Source organism: Hermetia illucens, chromosome 2 (genome assembly GCF_905115235.1).
Source record: "Hermetia illucens chromosome 2, iHerIll2.2.curated.20191125, whole genome shotgun sequence".
Lineage (NCBI taxonomy): Eukaryota > Metazoa > Arthropoda > Insecta > Diptera > Stratiomyidae > Hermetia > Hermetia illucens.
This window is the reverse complement of record NC_051850.1, coordinates 178,590,365-178,611,755: the sequence shown is the minus strand read 5'-3', so window position 1 is coordinate 178,611,755 and position 21,391 is coordinate 178,590,365. Positions and strand designations below refer to the sequence as shown.

At 44.1% G+C, this 21,391-nt stretch overlaps 1 protein-coding gene across 4 annotated transcripts in view; it reads right to left on the bottom strand.

Moving 5' to 3' along the window:
- The window catches only part of LOC119647589 (ubiquitin carboxyl-terminal hydrolase 47), a 40,167-nt gene extending 25,536 nt beyond the window's left edge, over window positions 1–14,631 (bottom strand). The window contains exon 1 of one of the 4 annotated variants that reach the window (XM_038048599.1): window positions 14,025–14,631. In XM_038048599.1, the coding sequence (XP_037904527.1) occupies window positions 14,025–14,055 (31 nt within the window). In that variant the 5' untranslated portion in view covers window positions 14,056–14,631. Of the gene's footprint in view, window positions 1–1,170; window positions 1,446–12,978; window positions 13,125–14,024 lie in introns of those variants that run through there. The other 3 variants (XM_038048601.1, XM_038048602.1, XM_038048600.1) reach the window with 3 other exon arrangements.
- Window positions 14,632–21,391: the final 6,760 nt, after the last annotated feature.

The following is a 21,391-nucleotide window of genomic DNA, read 5'->3' as shown; positions in this document are numbered from 1 at the left end:
CGAATCGGCCTGTCACGAGGCAACTGACAGTTGAATAAATAGAGACTATTTTCAAGGAGATTTCAGGGAGATAAATTCAATTTCAAAGAAGCACATTCGGACCATAAACAATTCCGGGCTAGGTGGGCATAATTCTAAGAAAAGACTCAAATCTCATCACTTTTGTCAAAAGAAAATTTATTCGCCGCATTCACCACATATGGACAGGCAAACAGGCGAAAAGCCTTAAAAAAATATTTCTTCATAGCAATTAGAATAGAACCAACCCATCTATATGGATGTCATTCAAGTGTCCGAGTTTCCGCTCTGGCAGGACTATACATACGATCAACTTAGAAACGTGCCTAGTGGAAACCATTAAGCACACTTAGTAACACATGTACGCAAGAGTCCTACATTCTCTATCGACAAACCGTGTTATTTCGGTGCCGTCTGAAGCGTAGAACAAAGTAACCAGACGGATGACCTATTTTTGCCTCTTCAAAAATATGAACCAAAGTTGACAACCTATTCAACAATAAGTCGAACATGCCACCTATTCAAAAATACCAAAAGGGTCCCTTCGGTTGGACTCCTGCGATCTAGATCCGGACTAAATAGTCCAGAATCACATCTTGATCCGACCAAAAGGACATGTCGAATGAAAGAAAGTAGAAATAGTATTGGAAATCACAACCACGTCCATATTATCATTGAAAAATGTCTTCACAGGCCTTGTCCACTCTGAGCGGGACAAATGAACGACACAATTCGAAAGAAGAGATTGCGTTTTATAAATAAATTTCGAGCATGTCGGCCTTTTTTTCTTGTTTTCTTGCGGCCCACTAAAAATAGAATCGTTCAATCTAAACTAATGTGATTCAAACACACTCGGCAAATTGTGATCCCATCACATAATACTCCAAGTAATCGGACTAGCGTTGCTTATGTGTGAGAACTGAATGAAACTATGCAAAAGAATGTCCAAATGACTGGAATTCCCGAAATAAGTAATGCACATTGGAGGAAATCGATAAGTTCCTTGAAAAGGACATTTCCAACACCACAACTCAGGACACTTTTCAAACTTCATCACTCTCCTAATCCAATCAGCCGACAGCAGTCATGACGATGTGATGCACTGCATGTCTATTTTTGGTGGCTTTTTCCGATTCATAGTAATAACTTTACCTCTTGACTTTTAGTATCACTCGATAGTACTCAAAATGAAACTCGCATGTATTTATCGACTTCCGTTAAAATCATATCCTTTGCGGACCTCCTGAGTGAAAGGATAATTGCGTTACGAAACGGCTTCGGCCTTCCGCAGGAAGTATCTATAGCGGCGATGGTGACCGCGACCACGGCAACTGCGACAAACCGCGCACCACACGAATCTTTCTTTTTTCTTCACTTGGCCGCGAGCAGTTTGAAATTCACGCTGATAATTCTCGGAGGCGCATTGTAAACTGACTGAAGTAAGTTGGCATCTAGCCTGCGTAGAATGATCAAAGTTATAGACAGCCCATAGTTAATCTTAGACTAAAAATACAGGGCCGGAATAAGAACAGAGCGTTGTGGTCAATGGATTTGGTAGGATGATCAGTAGAGAGATATTGGAAGAATTGAATGAAAATTAAAAATCAGATAGGAAAAATCAGCACTAACGAAAGCATGATTTGTATTTGATTCATTCAAAAATGGATTTCAAATTACAGCCTCTGACTTTCATGTCCATTTTTCATGCTTACCTAAAATCTAAAGAAAGAATTTTTACACAAATTCACTATCAACTCAGAAGAAGATATAAAGTGGAAGCCGACGAGTGCTTTCTCTAGATTTAGTGGTCAACTTCAAGATAAACCATTGGTCACTACAGCCCTCAAACGAAACAGAGCGGAATTAACTACGCCTACACATTATTGATGCCAAAAATGCTTAAGTCTCCCCCAAACTTGCCCCAACTTAACATTTACATATAATATTCCCAATCAACAATGGTAGCAACACTCCTCCCACCTTTCTTAAAAAATGATCTACACACTGCCACTTTAGCCTTTTAATTGAAACATTCACCAGTCAGTCGCTGTTAATGCGAAAGTGTACCAAAAAGTTAAAACTGCAAACGCTAAAGGTAATAGCTCTCCAGAAGCCACTCAGTCACAGAGACTTACTCTTTAGATAATTGACGGTTCATCCTTTTTTCAAATAAAGGAGGAATCGCAGTTTCAGCACACAATAATTTATTAGACCATATCTTTATTTCCTTTAGACAAACGAAAACATCCATGACGGCAACCGGGAGCTGACACCTCAATCACATCGACCATCGCACCGTTATATCTGCATATAGCAATAAAAATTCATTTAATTCTCTTGACGTGATAAGACGGCCGTACACTAGCTTTCCTCTTATCTCTCATACCGTTCCTGGAAAGTTTCTTTTCATGGTCACTCATCTGGTTCCTTCTCTCCTTCCTCTGGTGTTCCCCAAGGCTCTATACTTGGCCTCCTACTCTTCCTGTTTTTTATCAATGACCTCGCCTCCATCCTCACCTGTCCGTATTTGCTTTACGCAGACGACCTTAAATTGTTTGCCTCTGTTTCGTCTCCATTGGACTGTGCTCTCTTACAATCCAACCTTGATAATTTAGCCGTTGGTGTTCGGTCAACAAGCTAACACTGAATGTCAACAAATGCCACTGGATGCGCTATTCCCTTAAACCCTCCCCATCATCGTTTTCCTATTCTCTCAGTGGTCAACCCCTTTCACTACTGACCTCCTTCAAAGACCTGGGTGTAATATTCGACGATAAACTTCGTTTCAATTCCCACTTCGTTGACATCATCAATAGAGCTTCCAAAATGTCTGGTTTTATCCTACGTTCCTCGTCCGACTTTACCTCAATCCAGCCCTCCTTAACACTCTTCAATTCCCTTGTCAAAAACATCCTTGAATATTGCTGTGTAGTCTGGTCCCCCTACTGCATCCGTGACGGCCGCGCTCTTGAAGCTGTACAACGCAAATTCACCTGGTCCCTCTTTCATAAAAAGAACCTTCCACGGGTTGATTATCCGTTACGACTCCGCACCCTCAATCTCCCCTCCCTACATCAACGCCGTATCTTCCTTGATATGTGTACTCTTTTCAAACTCTGCAATGGTCTGATGGACTGCTCCGCCAACTCGGATATTACTTTCCGTATCGCCTCGTTTCATAGCACACGTAATGCGGACATTTTTTATGTACCCTTCGCCGAGCTCGAGATTTACTTTCACTCTCCGATCCCGAGGTTTTGCCGATCCTACAATGCCCTACAGCTTGGTTCCTTTGACTCTATGTCCCTCTCTAGCTTTAAGCGCAAAATATGCCATTTACTTGCTCCTCCCTCTGAGGACAATATGTAATAAGAAATTTGCTTTCTGTGTATTGTCCTCATTAAATAAATAAATAAATAATAAATAAATACACTATCAGTGTCCAAAATATGAATATGAAGCTAAGAATTTGTGCTCTCCAAGCGGTAAGGCGTCACAGACTTCCGCGACTTTGAGCAGTCAAGTCAATCCCGTGTTCCCACCAGATTTATGCTCCCCCACAGAGACAGGACAGTAAATCGCATAGTTAGAGAAACTGGAAACCCAAAGACAGCTGGCTTGGCCATGGCATTATTGCTTAAATCTTCCAGAAAACAGAAGAGGAAGGCACCACAGAAGGAAATGTCAGTCACAAAAGAGAGGACGCTACAAACTAAATCTTACCTATCAGATCTTCTTTTCCAAAAATGCAAGAAATGTGGAAGCAACTTATCTAATACAAAAGCCGCCCGCAGAAACTGGAAAAGCTCGGAAATTAGATCAAACAATTTATTTGCATGTTCCGCTCTAAAATTGGAAAAGTGGTTCCAATTCCCGAACTTAGAATATCGTTTTCGTACCGTGCAAGCGGATTTTCTTATGTTTTATTTCCCATTCTTTAAATATTTTTGTTTTTTTAGATAGAGTAGTGAATGTGTTTATCCACAATGTTGGACTTCCATAACGGTAAACCGTCGGACTACCAATCGAACTTCACTACTTCACACATTACCTTTGAGCCAACCTGGCTTTAGGAAGTCAGAGAATTCCTTCAACCAAAAGGAGGGGAGGGCAGGGGAGGAAAGGAATTGTTAGTTCAAAGAACCCCTGCCCCACCGGTCCAGCTCTATCTTCTTCGCAATAGGAACCTGAAAATGATGCGCAAAATGGATTTATCTGTCAGCGCTCCTCACTATCTTTCTGACAACTGTTATCCATAGAGAGCTCCTCTGTATCTGAGTAAAATTGCCGATGAATTCCATGCCCACTTCCAAAAGAGGAAAAATGTAATAGGTATCGTCCCCCACCTCATTGCAAAACAATCGTGCAGGGAATCGTGCCTTCTCAATCTAACACTGAACACTAAAAAACTCCATACCTACTTAAAAGCTGGGTAAAGAAATAATCAATCTCACTATGATTTCAACTACGAACCTAAGGTGTTGATAAGCCCCGCAATCGATCTGCCACCCGAGCGTATGTTGCCGTTCTCTTCGAGCAACCACCTCCCTTGAGACTCTTCCTTTGCACTTTTAAATCGTTTTACTTTACTTGGTAAAAGGGCAACGGGAATCATTCCCGCGCCCACCATCACTACCGATTCTGAGATAACATGATAGGCAGACATCACCCCCAAAACACTTGCACGAAGCAACTAGAACACGCCTCCTTCCCAAGCCCAAACCCGCCATGGAACAAAACGGATTGTGTTACGTTCATAAAAAGACGTCTGCTTTCATGGTAGGCACCTCAGCGTTTGCCATCAACTGTTTTAAGGCCGAAACTCCAACTGTGACTTTGTCCGCTGCTGCTTTGATTTACTTGAAAAAGCTCAACTTCAAGTCAAGAGGCAACCTAAGGTGCAGAACCATTGGATTTGACACTTCAATAATTTCGCCGATCGATAAGGAACTCAGGGTCAGAATTTTCTTTTTAGTCAAAATGACTACTATAAAGCTAAAACAATGAGCCTTCAACGGTTTGCTTACCAATCACATCAATGTGCCAAGCCTGCTTTGTGGCAATTCAACAATATGCCCGACTTTTCTGGCATGTAGGCTTCCGTAAGGAGTATTCGAGAGGTCCTAGAATAGATCCCTGTGCTAGCTCCGACGTAGTGTTTACCCTTTCTGGCCCCCAGGGTCTCATAGAGGAGGAGCGGTTTTCCTGATAAGGCCTCAATATGCGCAAAATTTGGCCCGTCATGTGAAATAAATTTTCTAGTTTGCCTAGCAGATCTGCAACCTTAAGAAATTGAAGGCACTTCTAGCATCAAGCATCACGAGGAGTCGACATCAACGACCCTGCGCCAGCTCAACTGAGTTCGGTAAATACTATCCACAACCTCCATGACAATATCCACTATGCATCTCTCTGCTCTAAAACTGAATTCTTGCGGATAAGTCCCTGGCACCACATTCCACTTCAGCGAATCTTCTCCTCATGAGCTTTTCGATCATTTTCCCGGCTGCATCAAGCATACAAAAGGATCGGTATGAAGACGGCAGCTCAAGGTCTCCTTTGCTTTAACTGATATACGCTGGCCTTAACACTTCCCTGCGATAAGGAAAATTACCCCCTCCAGATAAGTGTTGAATGCGTCGAGAAGTAGCTCCCCACCCTGTTCTAAGAGCTTTGGCGAATTTTCCGATGTTCACCTTTGTGACATTTCATGCGCAGAAGAGCGCGGGGCTAGCACACGTCGAGGGATAGCCTCAACCACTTCAAATGCGATATATTGATAGTCATTCGCTGGAAAATTTTCCAGAACTCTTAACCCGTCCACTGATGCCACCACTAACTCCGACCTGAAGTCGAGAATGCTTTTTTCGCATCCCAGGCTGACATAATCGCTGAAAAACATTATCTCTATAAACCAAATTCAGACAAAGTTGTCCCCTCGGCCGTGGTCCTGAACCCGAAGTCAGGCGCCCGCTGAACACAGCGACAGCGGTTCGGCTGAGTCCGGATACTGTTCATTGAACAGCACTAAATCCACTTTTACCTCCGTAGCGAACTACGTTAGCAATGAAGAAGGTTACTATTTACTATTCTGTTTTTAAAGTCCGATGGGATTCAGTTTGCCGAACTGTACTACAATCAAGTTGGTGCCGAAAGCACTGTCATGAATATGGCCGACGAAGCTGACTTTTAAGAGAAAGGCAATTTTCTACTTACTATTCTAATGCTTAAACAGGAAGTTCAGATCTATCTGTCCAGCTTCTGGATCAGGTCTCCCATACACAGACAATTAATTTTGCTAATGGTTTGCTTAGCTCGCTAAACAGCGTCCAAAATTGGGGCTATTGAATCTGTAAAGGGGGCTAGGATCTTCAACAATGAAATGACCGAGTCTGTGTCAATAGTATATATAAAATTTATTAGAAGTGGCCTCGTGGATTTCGCTCCGGCCGCCTCCTGGGTAGAGCACGAGAGAAACTCGCAATTTACGCATTCGAAAGTTTTCTTGAAATCGAGGAAAAAAGGATCCCGAGCCGAAACCAACTTGTTCTCTGCCGAATGAATTTTCGAAGCGTTCCTCGATAGGCAACAGCAGCAATTATTCTGCAGCAACTGGTTCACAGAGAAAGGCTGGATTTAATTGCAGTGGGCCGACGATCTCTTCCCCTACAAGCAATAGCGACACCCAAGTGAAGATAAAAGATCATCAGATGATGATCCCTTTTGAGGTCGATGACAGCAGCACTGTCCTTATGGACATTTGAAGAGCAACTCCTAAATCTACTGCAATATGGTCGGTCTGATTAGCTTGTACGTTTGTCGGTCAGACGAAACCCAACTGACCTTGGAGCAAGCCCCGTGCTTGGACAGTGTACCCCCGATGAAGGCGAGGACATTTACAGAGGTCTACAAATCCTTCCCTGATGTTCTTATGGTCGCCAAGACTATACCTCCGCATCACATGCCCAAGCAAAATGTTGTCAGAATAAAAAAATGGTATTTAGATCATCTATTACAATCACAATATCATGTTTAGGGAGCCTCCCCTGTACTGCTTGTAATGACTCATAGAAAACATCATTCTCCTATTGATCCGGTAGTTCCGGAGTCTCGGAGTCAAGATCCTGAAAGAAACCGTGTCCCACATCATGGAAGCACATCTTGCCGTACCTGCCAGCCGGAGTCCGGTACCGACTCCACGTTTGTTACCCCCAGCCTTATCAGAATACTAAAACACAAAACACAAGACAAAGAAAAGTGCTCGCCAGTGTCAGACCTCAGTTAATCCCAGAGTGTTCAGCCTGTATCACTGAAATTCTGGTTAATGATGATGTCGAGTAGCGTTCACGTATTCCAGAATCCAATCATAAACCATTGACAAAAACAACCGAAAAAATCAGTCCGCCTATCAAGCATGCTAGCCGTTTCCAAAGCATAATAAATTCGAAAATGGATTCCATGGCATTCCGGACAGGGCGGATTTTAAAACGACGGACCCGGCAAAGAACACGGAATAACGATTTGCGCATTTTCTCATGGAACGTACGCTCCCTGTACAGAGATGAAGCTGACGAGCATCTAGCCGATACCCTGTCCCAATATAGGGCTGATATAACAGCGTTGCAAGAGATGCGATGGACAGGGACCGGTTTCCGGGAGAAGAGCCACTACACCATATATTATAGCGGTCATCCAGTAAACCATGTGCTCGGAGTAGGTTTCTTAATCAGCCAAAAAATGAAAGCTGCTGTTATCGTCTTTGAAAACATAAGCGAACGGCTATGCACTCTGCGCTTGCGAGGCAAGTTTAGAAATATAAGCCTCATAAACGTTCACGCCCCTACAGAGGAGACTGCAGAGTCGGAGAAGGATACCTTCTACGAGGCAGTAGAACGAACCCTCGAAGCCTGTCCCAGATATGATATCAAAATCATACTTGGGAATTTTAACAGCCAAGTAGGGAAGGAGCCCGTATTCAGGCGATACGTTGGCTCCCATAGCTTACACGAAAAAACAAATGATAACGGACTGCGGACTATTCAATTAGCAAGGTCACACGAAATGGTTGTTGGAAGTATCTGGTTTGCGCGGAAAGCGGTCCACAAACATACGTGGGCCTCTCCATACGGGACCACTTTCAACCAAATTGACCACGTGTTGATCGAACGCCGCCACCTCTCAGCCTTGATGAATGTCAGAACATATAGGGGGGCCAATATAGACTCGGATCACTATCTCATTGGCATGGTGCTCCGAGCTCGAATAACAATACCACCTAGAATCCCCTCTGACAATCAGATGAGAGTGAACACTGAAGCCATCCACAACACAACCCTCCGCGACACCTATAAGAGGGAAATGGATGCCGCAATAACCGCAGTCAACAGAGGACCTGGAGATGAAGCATCAACAAATGATCTTCACAATCGCCTGAAGAACGTTATCATGGATACGGCCACAAACATACTTGGCCCCAGCCGCAAAAGGAGTCGGAACGGCTGGTTTGACGATGAATGTAAGCTAGCAACGGAACGGAAGAATGCCGCATACCGAGTAATGTTGCATTCTCAAAGAACGCGGGCACGCGCAGAGACTTATCACGAACTCCGTCGAGCGGAGAAGCGACTTCACAGACGGAAAAAGGAAGCCTGGGAGAACCAACAAGTCTGTGAACTAGAAAAGTACAGGGAGCAACCGCACCAGGTGCGCAAGTTTTACCAACAAGTCAGCAGGATGAAACCTTATACACCTCGATGCTCATCCTGCCGAGACAAAGAGGGAAATCTGATTTCCGACAGAATGGGCATATTAGAGCGATGGGTTGAGTACTTTGATGAGCTACTGAACAACCAGAACATCGGCGAGTTGGAGGTCCCGCCAACTGAAGACCACGGACAAATACTGCCACCACCAAGTTTAGGAGAAACAGTCCGTGCAATTCATCGGCTAAAAAATCATAAGTCGCCAGGAGCCGATGGAATTACAGCCGAATTGGTTAAATATGGAGGCGACCAGTTACACCAAGTGGTTCATCAACTTGTGCTCAAGGTATGGGACAGCGAATCAATGCCTGACGATTGGCAACGAGGCATTATCTGTCTCATACATAAAAAGGGAGATATCACAGAATGCAGCAATTATAGAGGTATCATGTTGCTGAGTACCATCTATAAGATATTCTCCACTATCTTGGTAGGCCGGATAGCCCCATACGCCCAGAACATCATTGGCCCACACCAAAGAGGCTTCACTCCAGGCAAATCAGCAACAGATCAAATTTTCTCTCTGCGGCAAGCGATGGAAAAACTGTTGGAATATGGACAACAGTTACACCATCTGTTCATCGACTTTAAAGCCGCCTATGATAGCATAGCCAGGGTAAAACTGTACACGGCCATGGGAGAATTCGGTATCCCGACGAAATTAATAAGACTGACTTGGCTGACCCTGACCAATGTGCGAGGCCAGATAAAAGCAGCAGGATCACTCTCAAGACCATTCAACATCAACAACGGTCTACGACAAGGGGATGCGCTATCATGCGTCCTCTTTAACCTGGCCCTCGAGAAAGTGATCCGTGATGCCGAAGTAAATGCAAGAGGTACGATCCTCTTCAAGTCCACCCAACTACTGGCCTATGCTAACGATATCGACATCATGGGAAGAACCACCCGAGATGTACAAACTGCCTTCATCCAGATCGAGCAGGCGGCGCGAGATCTTGGGCTGCACATCAATGAAGGCAAGACAAAATATATGGTGGCAACGTCAGCACCGAAGACGAATCAACCAACAACATCAAACCGCACTGGTCAAACACAAACACGAACAAGAATAAGGATAGGAGAATACAACTTTGAGACCGTTGACAATTTCTCCCATCTAGGGTCGAAAATCACAACCGATAACAACTACGATGATGAAATCCGCGCACGGTTGTTGTCAACCAACAGAGCCTATTTCAGCTTACAAAGACTGTTCCGCTCGAAACGTCTCACCATAGGGTCAAAGCTCTTACTGTACAAGACTATGATCTTGCCAGTCCTCATGTATTCCTCGGAAACTTGGGTTCTTAGCAAAAAAAATTGCGAACTCTTGGCCGCGTTCGAGAGAAGAATCCTCCGAAGAATTTTTGGCCCCCTACATGAGGATGGACGATTCCGTAGCCTACACAATGACGAAATCTATGAGCGATACCATGACCGTCCGGTTGTGGATAAAATCCGGTTCAATAGGTTACGGTGGGCGGGTCACTTAATCCGTATGGATGAGGATGATCCCACCCGGAAAGTCTATAAGGGCAATATCTATGGTAGAAAAAGAAGACGAGGCAGACCCTGCCTAAGATGGAGCGATGGCGTGGGTCAGGACGCCAGACAGCTTTTAGGGATATCGAATTGGTGGACCTCGGCGCAAAACCGGGATGTCTGCAGTTCCTTATTAAGGCAGGCCTAGACCGGATACCGGTTGTTGCGCCGTTGATGATGATTGCTCAGCATCTTCTGGCACCTCTATTATCCTCTTTTCAATTCCATAAATCGTTCGTTATTGCCTTAGAGGAGCCTTGAAGTGGAAACAGCTTCAGTGGCGGAAAGCTCGGAAGCTGTTGTTGTGAAGAGAATTAAGGAGGGTTGGATGGAGTCAAAATCAGAGGAAGAGCGAAGTATAAAGCCTGATAATTTTGCTGCTCGATTGGCGACTTCGAGGCAGTTGGTGTCAAAGCGGAGCTTATTGTCGAAAGTGACTCAGAGGTCTTGAATGGAATTTAAGCAGGATAAGGAATGTCCGTTAAGAGAGTAGGAGAAAGTGAGGATTTTGGGGAGTAGCACATAGAGTGACACTTTGCGCTAAACAATTAATCGAGCACCAACGAACCAGAGTGTCTAGGTTAGATTGAAGAGAAACACAGTCCATAGGCGACGATATAGAGGAAAACAACTTAAGGTCATCTGCATAGAGCAAACAGGGACAAGTAAGGAGGGGGGAGGTCTTTAATAAAAAATAAAAATAACATAGGACCCAGAATAGATTTCTGTGGGCCGCCAGAGGAGGGGGAGAAACAGCGGGAAGTGCAGCCGTTAAAAGAGACGCGGCAGGATCGGTTGAAAAGGTAAGAGGCAAGCCATAAAACAAGTGATATGGCAACGCTTAGAGACGAGAGTTTGGATAGAAATATCTTGTGATTTACAGTGTTGGAGGCTTTTTAGCAAAATCAGTTTAAATGGTATGTACTTCGTGCCGTGAATTTAGACATTTGGCGACTAAGTTGGTAAAATCAAGCAGGTTGGAGGCAGGGTTGGAGGCCAAAATGGACGGACAACCAATCGCTGACATATCTCTCCAGGATTTTCGAAAAGAAGGAATGGAGGGAAATGGGACGATAATTCTCGGCAAGCGTACGATCGCCAATTTTGTCAATGGGGATGATGAGAGGTTCTTTCCACAAGCAGCGAAAATGGTTTTTTTTCGAGCCTTTTGTTGAAAATAAGAGGTAGGCAAAGGGAGATGAACTTACCAGTTTTGAGCAAAAAGAGGTTTGGAAGATCATCGTAGCCAGGTCCGACATACTCGACAAGGAGAGGGGGAAGAAGGGGAATGGTAGGCAATGCGGGGCAGGTAAAGATCCACTATCGAGAGGGATTCGGAGGAAGGATAGGGAACATAGACTGAGGAAAAGTTGCGGCCGAGTAAATCACAAGATAGTTGGTGGGTTAGCTGAGGAGCTAGAGAATTTAATGGCAACTGGGAAGGGCAGCGGGAGTTGCGAATATGGGACCAGAAAGGTTTGAGGTTTCCCCGCTTTATTGAGTGTTCAACACTGGTCAAATATTCGTTTCTTGACTTACGTATTAAGGATTTGACTGAGGAACGTAGAGATTTGAAAAAAAACTAAGTCAGCATAGGTTCTAGATGGCAGGAACTTCCTCGCAGTGTATTTTTGACGTAGTTTTTTGTGGCCTTCAGTGATGAACCAGACGGGGTAAGAGCTTAAGCACTTAGGAGAGGAAGAGACGTAACAAGGAAGAAGACCAGATAAAATGGTATAGAAAGTGTTGTGTGCCTGGTCACACGTAAATGGAGAGAGGAGGGGAACCCAATTGTTTGCCACCATGACAGAGTTGAGACCTTCAAAGTTCGCCTTAGTAAAGTTGAACTTGGTAGGCTTGCGAGCGAGAGAAGAATGGAGTCGAGATATCTGAGCATCGAACTCGAGAGCAGAGTGATAGATCAAGGGCAACCTAAGACGAAGCCTGAAGAGATTGGGAAAGGAAACGCACAGAAAGGTTAGAGAGGGCAAGGTCAAGAGTGCGATCTAAGTGGTTTCTAGAAAGGTTAAACTGGAGGGCGCCACAGGTGTACATGAAAGTGGATAGAGGAAGGGAAGAGTGGGGGGAGTTATTAGGGAGGGAGAGAAGGCCAGGAGTAATGGGCCAAGAGAGCTTGGGAAGATTGAAATCGCCACAGACGCAGGTGGGCGGACCGGAAATTTTCACGAAACTTAGTCCTCTGATAAGGCTTGACGAAGGCCCCCTGTGGCCAAAAGGAAGATTGGACGATTGATATTCAATTAGTGAAGCTATAAACTCGGATCGTAATGATTGAATGATTTGAAAAAAAAACCTGGATTACGGCATTTTTCATCTAGGCAAAGAGCTCGAAAATCCATCACGAAAATCATAGATTACGAATTTGTGCAACATCCATCCTCCATGGCACTTAGTCGAATAGTTTTCGGCCTCCTCACCTTCTGAGGGTCCTCCTTCCGATATTGCAATTTCTTCAACTCTTTCCACTGAAAATTAAGAAAGCCACGGAGGCCACATGACTGCCGTGCTTATCGTGAAATTCAAACGAAAATTATGCAAATTCTCCTCGACCGATCACATGAACGATAACAATAACAAATGCCCCAGCGCGGGGGTAGGAAACGACAGCTCCAAGCTGGAATCGGATACTCACACTTTGACCCACAAACGATTTCACATAATTCTGTAATAATCAGAAGCACTTCGCAAGCAAATATCATTTTACGAGTATTTATGTTGGCTGCACTCAACGCAAGCAAATGTGCATGCTCCAATCTATTTTCGCTTCACAACAATAAGTCCCGCACCAAACTGAAAACATCGAATAATTCGAGAAGTTACAGAATGGGCCATTAGAATTTTGCGTTCATGTTTCTGGCAGTTACGTCCCTCCCTTCCTGCTCAGTCTGCTCTGCACCGACCTTAGACGAAAGCCAAATTCTCTTCGAATGGCGAGAAATGCCCAGAATTAATAGCGGAGACGATAGGCCGTGAGGTGTCGAAATCAATGCGCCAGGCCGCACGTTATTCAGATTGAGTGTAATCTCAGCGCGAATTACAATGTTCCGCGTGTGCGTACTTGCAGTAAACAATTAGGTGCACATTGCACATGCGCCCCCAGATCAGCGGCTTCGGATTTGGGAAGGTGCTTGACCTAATGGAAATCTACGCTGGGCCAGTGCCTTCTCCCATCGCAATCGATGAGCGGCTCTAAAACAAAACTGGGCAGAAATCATCGATAAACGCGAATGTGGAGCATTAGTCATGTTTGCAACCTTGGGAAGTCCTATAACGGTCGACGCTGGAGTGGGCAGTCAAAAAGTTGCTGTGATTCCACTGGAATGCGATAAAGTTTCAAGAGGAAGTTTCAGTTGCATTCTGGGGCCTTGACGGCCTCTTTCAGCCGTCCTAAGGGATTTCCAAGTTTAGTCTAGATTTAGACTTGGAGCTTCACATCCAGACTGCATTCTATCCGTCCTTAGAAACGGGCAAACTGCCAAACACCGGCGACACCAAGTCGCCCGGCAATCCATCAACTGCAATTCTGAAGTTACACGGGGAAATCAGGCGTGCCGAGTTCCTGGAATTGATGTTATCTCAGCTGAGGGGCATGCACCGACCGGATGTACCGCTCAGATAGGGTCACACACTCCCGGGAACGAAAACAAACAGAAAAAAGCAAAGAAAGCAAACATTTACCATCGGGCGTACATTGCAATCCATCGTCCATGATGCAGCTAAAGTTGCTTTCTTACATAAGAGGAGCCTTCCGAGCGCCAGGCCGTCGTCCAAGGATCTGTTTAGCTCGACTCGACGCTCCTCACGTCCCCGATGGCTCAGCGATTCAACAAAATTACTTTCGCAGCTCGCGCGTCTGCGACTCAACTCCAGATCACACGCGATACGAGAAATTTTCACACACGGGGCAAAACAAAAAAATGCAAATAACGAGACTTTCGCACACGACTTTTTTTAGGCTGTAGGAATTTTCTGACAGCTGCCTATTTCTGCGGACGAGCAAAAAATGCACAATGCAGAAACGTCAAAAACACACGAAATTTTCCAGAATCCACCACTTTGCTCGGAGTCCAGTGGAAAAACAACCGAACGGTTCGGAGCGAGTCCCGCGGGGTGGGACGGTCACGGACGCAAAAGGACGATTAGTTCGTGATGCAAGCAGGTCAGGCGGTCGATCCGGGGCAGTCTGGAAGCAAGTAAGCGGCTAGAACACGGCCTGTTTGATTCTCCGTCGAAGTGCACAATCCACGAACGCCATTTCCACTCAGAAGACGATTTGGTGAAATCGTCGAGGGGAGTTCGCCGATTGTCAGATGATTGTGTTATTGACCGAATTGGGTTTGTGGGGGAGCTGTCGTCGCCAGGTAGGTGTGTTTGGTGACCGTTTCGGCTTATTCGGGGAAAAACAGAACTCATGAAAGTTGAAGCAGAAAAACGACTGAAGTCCATAAAAATTTATGTTGAATATATCCGAATAATATTAGTGTCAGTACTGTCTCAAGTGCCTGTCTGATTGTAGGCATATATTCTTAAATTCTGCATCTCCCTTTATATACCGATTAGTTATTGGGCTCTGGCCTATCGATAAATGAGTAAGGATTCCTGACATATAGGTAACGTCAGGTTATAATCAAATTAATCCGACTAAACGATAGCATTATTAGTAAGTCAAAGAACCTTCCGACAAGCTAGAAGAGAGCCACCAATATCTGCGCCCTGTAAGAAACTCCATTTTGTTTCAAGGGCGGGTATCATATTACAATCAATTTCTTCGATAATTACCTAACTTATCGGGATAAGAGAGCTCGATAAGGAGGATCCTCTAGAGAAACAGAGTTGAAACCTCAAGCTAAACAGTAATCAAAACCACAAGTGAAGGCATGACTAACGTGCCGAGGGCTGAATAGTTACAGAAGTTAATATACAGCTTTGAACGATGAAGTCTGGATACCACGCCAGGCCCCAGTTTCAATTAGCCTTGCCTCAGCGAAAAGGTGCTCTACCGAGATCGACTGCTGCCGACAATGAAAAATCTAAAAAACATAAAATCAAAATTAAATTACGATCGTGACGATTCAAGAGGGAGGAAGCAACCCAGAGTTCATCGATGCAAAACTTGAGCCTAGACACAGTCCTTAATAAATGCACCGAAGCAGGCCTGACTCCGGACTCCAATCAGCGCTACCTACTGAACCTAAAATCTTCCGCACGGGCAAACATTTGTCTTTGGGAAAAAAATAGTTACCAGCAAACCACATTCTAGCGAAAAAATGCCTCCGGGCAAACCACCTACATTTGAAATAAATAAAACTATTTTCTGCTTTTACACTAGTGTTATTTATTATATTTACATATACCGGTATTTCGTGAACCACTTGTTCCCCTCTTCAATGCGACAAGTCTTGGACTTGGACTTGCAAATATAATAAATAATACTAGCGAGAATGCAAAACCTGCCTTAATTATTTCAGAAAATTTAATCTCTAGAAATACCAGAAGATTACAGTTTGAAAAACGACTTCTAAGCAAACCACAATCCCCAGGTTGGGCTAAAGCCGAGAGAAAAATCACCCAGAGCATCCGCGACAAGGGAAGCCGAAGTGCAGTGGTCCTCTTCACCCCAACGAACAGCATCGAGGGCAGGGCGGGCAGCAGTTAAGCAGACAAAGGAAACGCAGTGGTTACCATGGACAAAGGAGCATACGACAACTTAGTACGCTAAAAATTAGAAGAAGGTAAGTTTTACGTCATCACGAAGGACTCTTTGCCAGACTCAGTTAAAAGAGTGGAAAAGGCGCTGCCTGAATGCAAGCCCATTATTAAGAAAGCAACCGAATTGAGAATGCCTAACCCATCTCTGCCCAGAATCAAATGCCCCCCCCCCCCCCCCCCGAAAATACATAAAGAAGGCAACGAGGTCAGAGAGATAATCGCAGCAACGAATTCACCGACCCAAAATATTGCAAAGTGGCTCTTGGAAGAAGTCAAAAAGTTAGGCCTAAAAACAGGAAAACCAGCGGTGGGAAACAGCAGAGAAGTCATTGCCAGACTCAACGAAATAATATTAGTATCCTTCAACGTAAAATCGCTGTTCCCAAGCGTATCGATGAAGGAAGCGCTACACTTGTTCGAGGAATGGATCACGACACACGAAAACTCATCCGAATGGAGGAAGAAGTTCAAACTGTATAAGAAACTGGCCTTCATGTGCATGAGTGAATCCTATTTCACATTCATGAATAAATTTTAGAAAACAAACTGCGGGGTAGCAATAGGCAACCCTCTCTCACCGCTGCTATGCGAGGTAGCTATGGAGAACCTGAAGGACGAACTCGAGGAAGCTGGGGTACTCCTGAGATTCTGGATCAGATAAGTGGATAACGTATTAACAACTATCAAACGGGAAGAAGTAGGAACAATCCTCGAGAAACTCAACAAGGCACACAGAAACACACAGATTTCATCATGGAGATCGAAAATGAAGGGCAGATACCGTTCCTAGACTTAAAAATAATCCAGGAAAGAGGGAATTTTGAATTCAACATCTACAGGAAACCGACCCAGACACAACGAACCATCACATACACATCAAACCACGATTTCCATCATAAGATGGCGGCATCCATCTTTATGATCCACAGGATGGTATCAATGAGGAAAGAAGAAATAAAGAAATGAATTACATCCTGAAAACTGCCAAGAAAAACGGATACAACAGGAACCTCATCGAAAATCGGATCAAAAAGAAACTACGCCAGGTCTCAAGACAATAACTTTTAACACTCTTGAACGTAGGCAATGGATAACACTAACTTACTCAGGTCAGACGCAGAACATCAAAAGGCGGCTACATAAACGTGGATTCCGGGTCACCTCAATCAACAAACGATACCAACTTAGGACCTGGTTACAATCAGTCAAGGACAAAAAAGAGTGTATGGAAAATAGCGGCACTTATAAGATCTCCTGCCCAGACTGCGACAAGATTTACGTAGGGTAAATAAAACGGCTAGAATACGCCGAATCCGCTAAAAACAAGAATAACCAACACATAAGGTCCGCAGTTGCCAGACATATAATAGGGCAGGGACACCATATGTCGTTTTTTTTTTTTCAGAAGACAAAACCCACAAAGTCAACAACACGCGTCAACGAACTATAATTTTAATATCTTGAGTCAATAATTTGCGCTAACTGCTCGGCAAATATTTCAAAGGTGAGTTTCGGATGGGCAAGTGAAATGACAAGGTCCATTCTACTTCTTTCTACATCCTCCACTCAGGCACCTTGGCAATAATTTCAGCCGGTTATGCAGAGGAACCCCCGAAGAGCCCTGTTTTGAGCATTGGGCTCGAACTTACAAGAGACAAGGGTGTAAACCCCAGAATATAACGGGAATGCCACCTTCCGGGCATCACGATGTGTACCAATTCTTTTACGATCGCAACAAAATGTAATAAATAACACTAGTAGAAAAGCAAAAACTGTCTTAATATGATAATTTCACCGCAAGACTGCACTTAGAAAAACTACCTCCAAGCAAACCTTCCCGGATTATGCTAAAGCCGAGAGAGATGTCAGCCGAGGCATCTGCGACAAAGACAAACTGAAGTGCACCATTTTCTTCAACGTGATCAAGCGAGAGGTCATCGAAATCACAATGGCATCTCCTGCCATTACGACTATTGTTGGAGAGTGGAGGCTATAAAACGATATTACGCTCTTGGATTTCTAGGGGAGATGGGTATGGATCCACCTCCAACTACTCCATTTTCAAATCTGCAGGAAACAGATTGAGCAACGTACAAAATATAACTGAGCCGCTGAAAGGCCGATCAGTTCCCAGTGAGGACAATGGAGAGTGGAGAAATCAAGAAAACAACCCAGATGATCACAACTAGCATAAGATAAGCTTTCTAACAGAGTAATATAGCACAGAAGGGTAGGACTTCATGGTGGAGACGTTTTTGAAAAGAGGCTAACCTTTTTGAGGCAACCGCAAAATTAAAACGGATTCAGAATAGTATATACCGTGCATACACAACACACGTTTATATTCCAGCGTGGTGTAGAGGTGATATTGGTCGGACGGAAAACCATTGGGGCATGATGTTTTAGGGGCTGCCCACAAGGAGGGGCTCTTTCTTCTCTGTTATGGCTCCTGGTTATGAACACCTTGCCAGACTCCTGGAGCACACGAAGATTTTTGCACATCCAATTACGGGGGATCGTCCAGCGGCAAGTTTGCGGACACACTGACTGCTAACGCAGATTGCTTTGGCACTGTAGTAATTCGATAAGTAAGACATGAGGACTTTCATCACAACGGATACACTGGTGTATATATCCATTAGTGTATACATCCAAGTGGTCGAAAATGAATTTTGTAACCAGCAGGAAGTTGCTGACACAGATTCAGAGGCTCGGTTGCCCCAGTATTACTGGAGAAATGAGTATTACACCAACCGCGTTACTCTACCCCCCAGTCGTTTGGGATTACAGACCTAATAATCTCCACCAAAGCGTCAGTCATTGAAGACGGATCGGAGGCAGGGATGGTGGAACTGGCCCAACCTCTCGAAATCTCGACCATATTCTAGGCGGAGATATATGCCATTTTTTGGCAGCAAAAGAGTGTTTGCGACAAAAATGGTAGCGTTGTGCCATCCGTATCTGTTCCGACCGCGGACAGCGTTAACAGTACTAAACAGCAAAAACATATCTAGTAAGTTATCGTGTAGTTACCACCAATTGCTGCAGAAACTTGGTGGACTGACCGAAGCACTCCTGATATGGATACCAGACTTTAGACATTCGGCCATCCACTGTCAACTCTAATGTGAAAGGTGAAATTGCAAGGATTCAAGCAGCTAGACGGAGAAATTTAAGTTCCTGCCGGCAGGGGAATATCTTTGTGAAAGAATCCAGCGCCGCTGGAACGGCATTTGATGGAACACTGCTCTTCAAATTATGGCATGGAAAAAATTGGGTCGATGGTCTTGGCTATATGTAGCCAATGTGAAAAGAAGAAACAGAAGACCCTGCCCTTCATATGTAGCTGCCCGGCCTCCGCCTCCACAGATACTCGGATATGGTTTTCTTCAACGAAGAATCTGTCCATTTTCTGTCTATAATGACGTTCTTAAATTCTGCGAAAGTCGCTGGCGGGGGTTGGGTTTAACTAGAACATTGTTGCGCCAGCTCAGCAGAATTGCAAATAGCCGAGTATTTAATAGGTAGTATCCACACTAAATGGTCCCGTACTTACGAATATATTGGGGAAACTTATCCCCACATACCATAGGCCCTAAACTGCAAGTAGGTACTGCTAAATGTTAGGACCTATGATGTGTCCGGATAAACTTCTCTATTACTTTGCTTGCCTTTTTAGATCTATGATTGGTCCAGTTCTTCCAGTCGGCACGTGGAGAACCTCGAAAGGGGGGAATTATTAAGTAGGTACCAACACCGATAGGAACCGTTAGAAAAGCGTCATGTGACATCAAACTGATTCATGGCATCCAAATCTGGCCCAAAGAAAGCATAATCTTTCTCAGTTTATTGTGGGGCGTGGAGGATACCACATGAACATACACAGGATTAAACTGGACAGTCCACTTAACCCTCCCAACTGCAATGATATTCCGGAGTACCCGCAGCACGTCTTTTTTCATTGTCCTAGAATCATGGATGAAATAAGGTATTTAACGGAGATCGTGAGTATTATTGTAGCACCAGGAAATCTTGTTCAGGAAATGCTTGAGAGACTAGAACTCTTCGTTCATCCCGCCCGCGTTAATTTTTTTTGTGATTTTGTCCCCTCCCTTATTAGGCCGTTTTGCAGTTTAGCTGCTTTAGAATTGAAATTTTCGGTAGTATCACCGCAAGACTTCACATCTCTATTGGAATAGTTTACCCCGGGTGAGTTTAGTTTGATTTGACTATTGAGTGCAGACGCGTGATAAAATCTCTATGTCATGACAGGGAGGTAATATTTAAGAACCAAGAATCATCTCACCGAACTGTTAGCATTCAGGTTAGCTCCAGCGCGTGCTGTACGATTCCACATCGGTGTTCACGACTGGCAAAGCTGTTAGAGGAATTTGGTTGGTTGACAGCTTTGGTGACCATGTTGGTGCCAAGGTGATGAAACACAGTACTGTCATTATAACAGAGTTGGCGTCCAACGTGGGGCCACTGTTGTTGCATACGTAACAGTTCGCTGGCCTGACACTATTTCAAACAAGGAACTTGGTCGGGGCACAGGCTTGTCATCCGTGGGCGATGTGATCAGAAGTGGCAGTGGATAGGTTACATATTAAGGAGGGACGAGAATTGCATTGCTGACTACGCCATGCAGTGGAGTTCACTCTCCCAAAATGGCCAACGATTGGATCATCACAAGGGCATTTGGCGCAGAACACTAGAAGAGGAATTAATAAAAACTTGTTGTTTCTTTTTCGTTGGTGTGGGTATTTATTCTTGCACTGATGAAGGGAACAAGTGGTTCCCGAAATATCGGTATTTGCAAGAATAAATACCCACACCAACGAAAAAGAAACAACAATTTTTTATTACTTCAATTAATTAATCGTTGGAAACACCGCATAATTTCACTCTGACTAGAAGAGGGTCCCGAAGCGGAAGTTGTGCGGGGCGCTGAAGGGCAATTCAGATTGCCGCGTAGCGCGAGTAGGTGTGGTTAACACACTACATCCCACCAAGAGTTGAAGGGAAACTATATATATCATTTCGTGATTTCACTATTTTACGAAGCTTTCAACTATTCATTCAACACTATTTTGTTCCACAAATTTTTATTATCAAAAATAGAATTCCGCGTGTTGCCTTTTAGTTCAAAAAGTATCTCTTTTTTGGAAACTAAGCAAAATGAATAAATCAGAAAATATCTTTGAAAGTAAAGACTGGAATATTTTAACTGTTTAGATTGAATATTTTTATAGAAATAATTTTTAGTCCCAGTTCAACTTCAACAACAGCTCTTTCTGGATAACTCTTTGTTTGTTTATCAATTTCGTATGTTTTAT